The sequence below is a fragment of the Gekko japonicus genome, unplaced genomic scaffold (genome assembly GCF_001447785.1).
Source record: "Gekko japonicus isolate JY-2015 unplaced genomic scaffold, Gekko_japonicus_V1.1 scaffold737, whole genome shotgun sequence".
NCBI lineage: Eukaryota > Metazoa > Chordata > Lepidosauria > Squamata > Gekkonidae > Gekko > Gekko japonicus.
In genome coordinates this window covers 577,632-577,989 of record NW_015173695.1, presented here as the reverse complement: position 1 = coordinate 577,989, position 358 = coordinate 577,632, and the positions used below count along the sequence as shown (strand labels likewise).

Here is a 358-nt window from a genome sequence, read left to right as displayed (position 1 = left end):
CATTTTGAACGGGAGGAAGGGGGGGGGGCTTGGATTCCTCTCTGCGCAAGCTGGGTCTCCCCGGACAGTCGCCCCCCCATCCCTCCTTCTTTCATTCCAGACCCCCCACACACACACACACACACCGAGGGGGCAAGGAAGACGTCATTTTGACACTCCCTACAGTGCCCGCTGGCACCCTGGGGTGGTGGTCAATAAATGCGCACGGGGGGGGGCGGTAACTGCGGGATTGGGGAGCCTGCTGCCAGTCGCCTTCTGTCTCCTACTTCCTCACTGCCCCCCCCCCCGCGCCTTGTCCCTCCAGAATTCTGGAGTAGAGAAGAAACCATTTTTCCAGCCGCCTGTTTGGGATCCCAGC

General features: G+C 61.5%; 1 protein-coding gene across 1 annotated transcript in view; it reads right to left on the bottom strand.

Annotated features, from left to right (window-relative positions):
• The window catches only part of NFATC2 (nuclear factor of activated T-cells, cytoplasmic, calcineurin-dependent 2), a gene marked incomplete at its 3' end in the record, with an annotated part of 123,582 nt that extends 123,434 nt beyond the window's left edge, over positions 1-148 (bottom strand). Inside the window, exon 1 of the mRNA XM_015423187.1 lies at positions 126-148. Coding sequence (XP_015278673.1) covers positions 126-148 — 23 coding nt within the window. The remainder of the gene's footprint in view (positions 1-125) is intronic.
• Between the last annotated feature and the right edge of the window lie 210 nt (positions 149-358).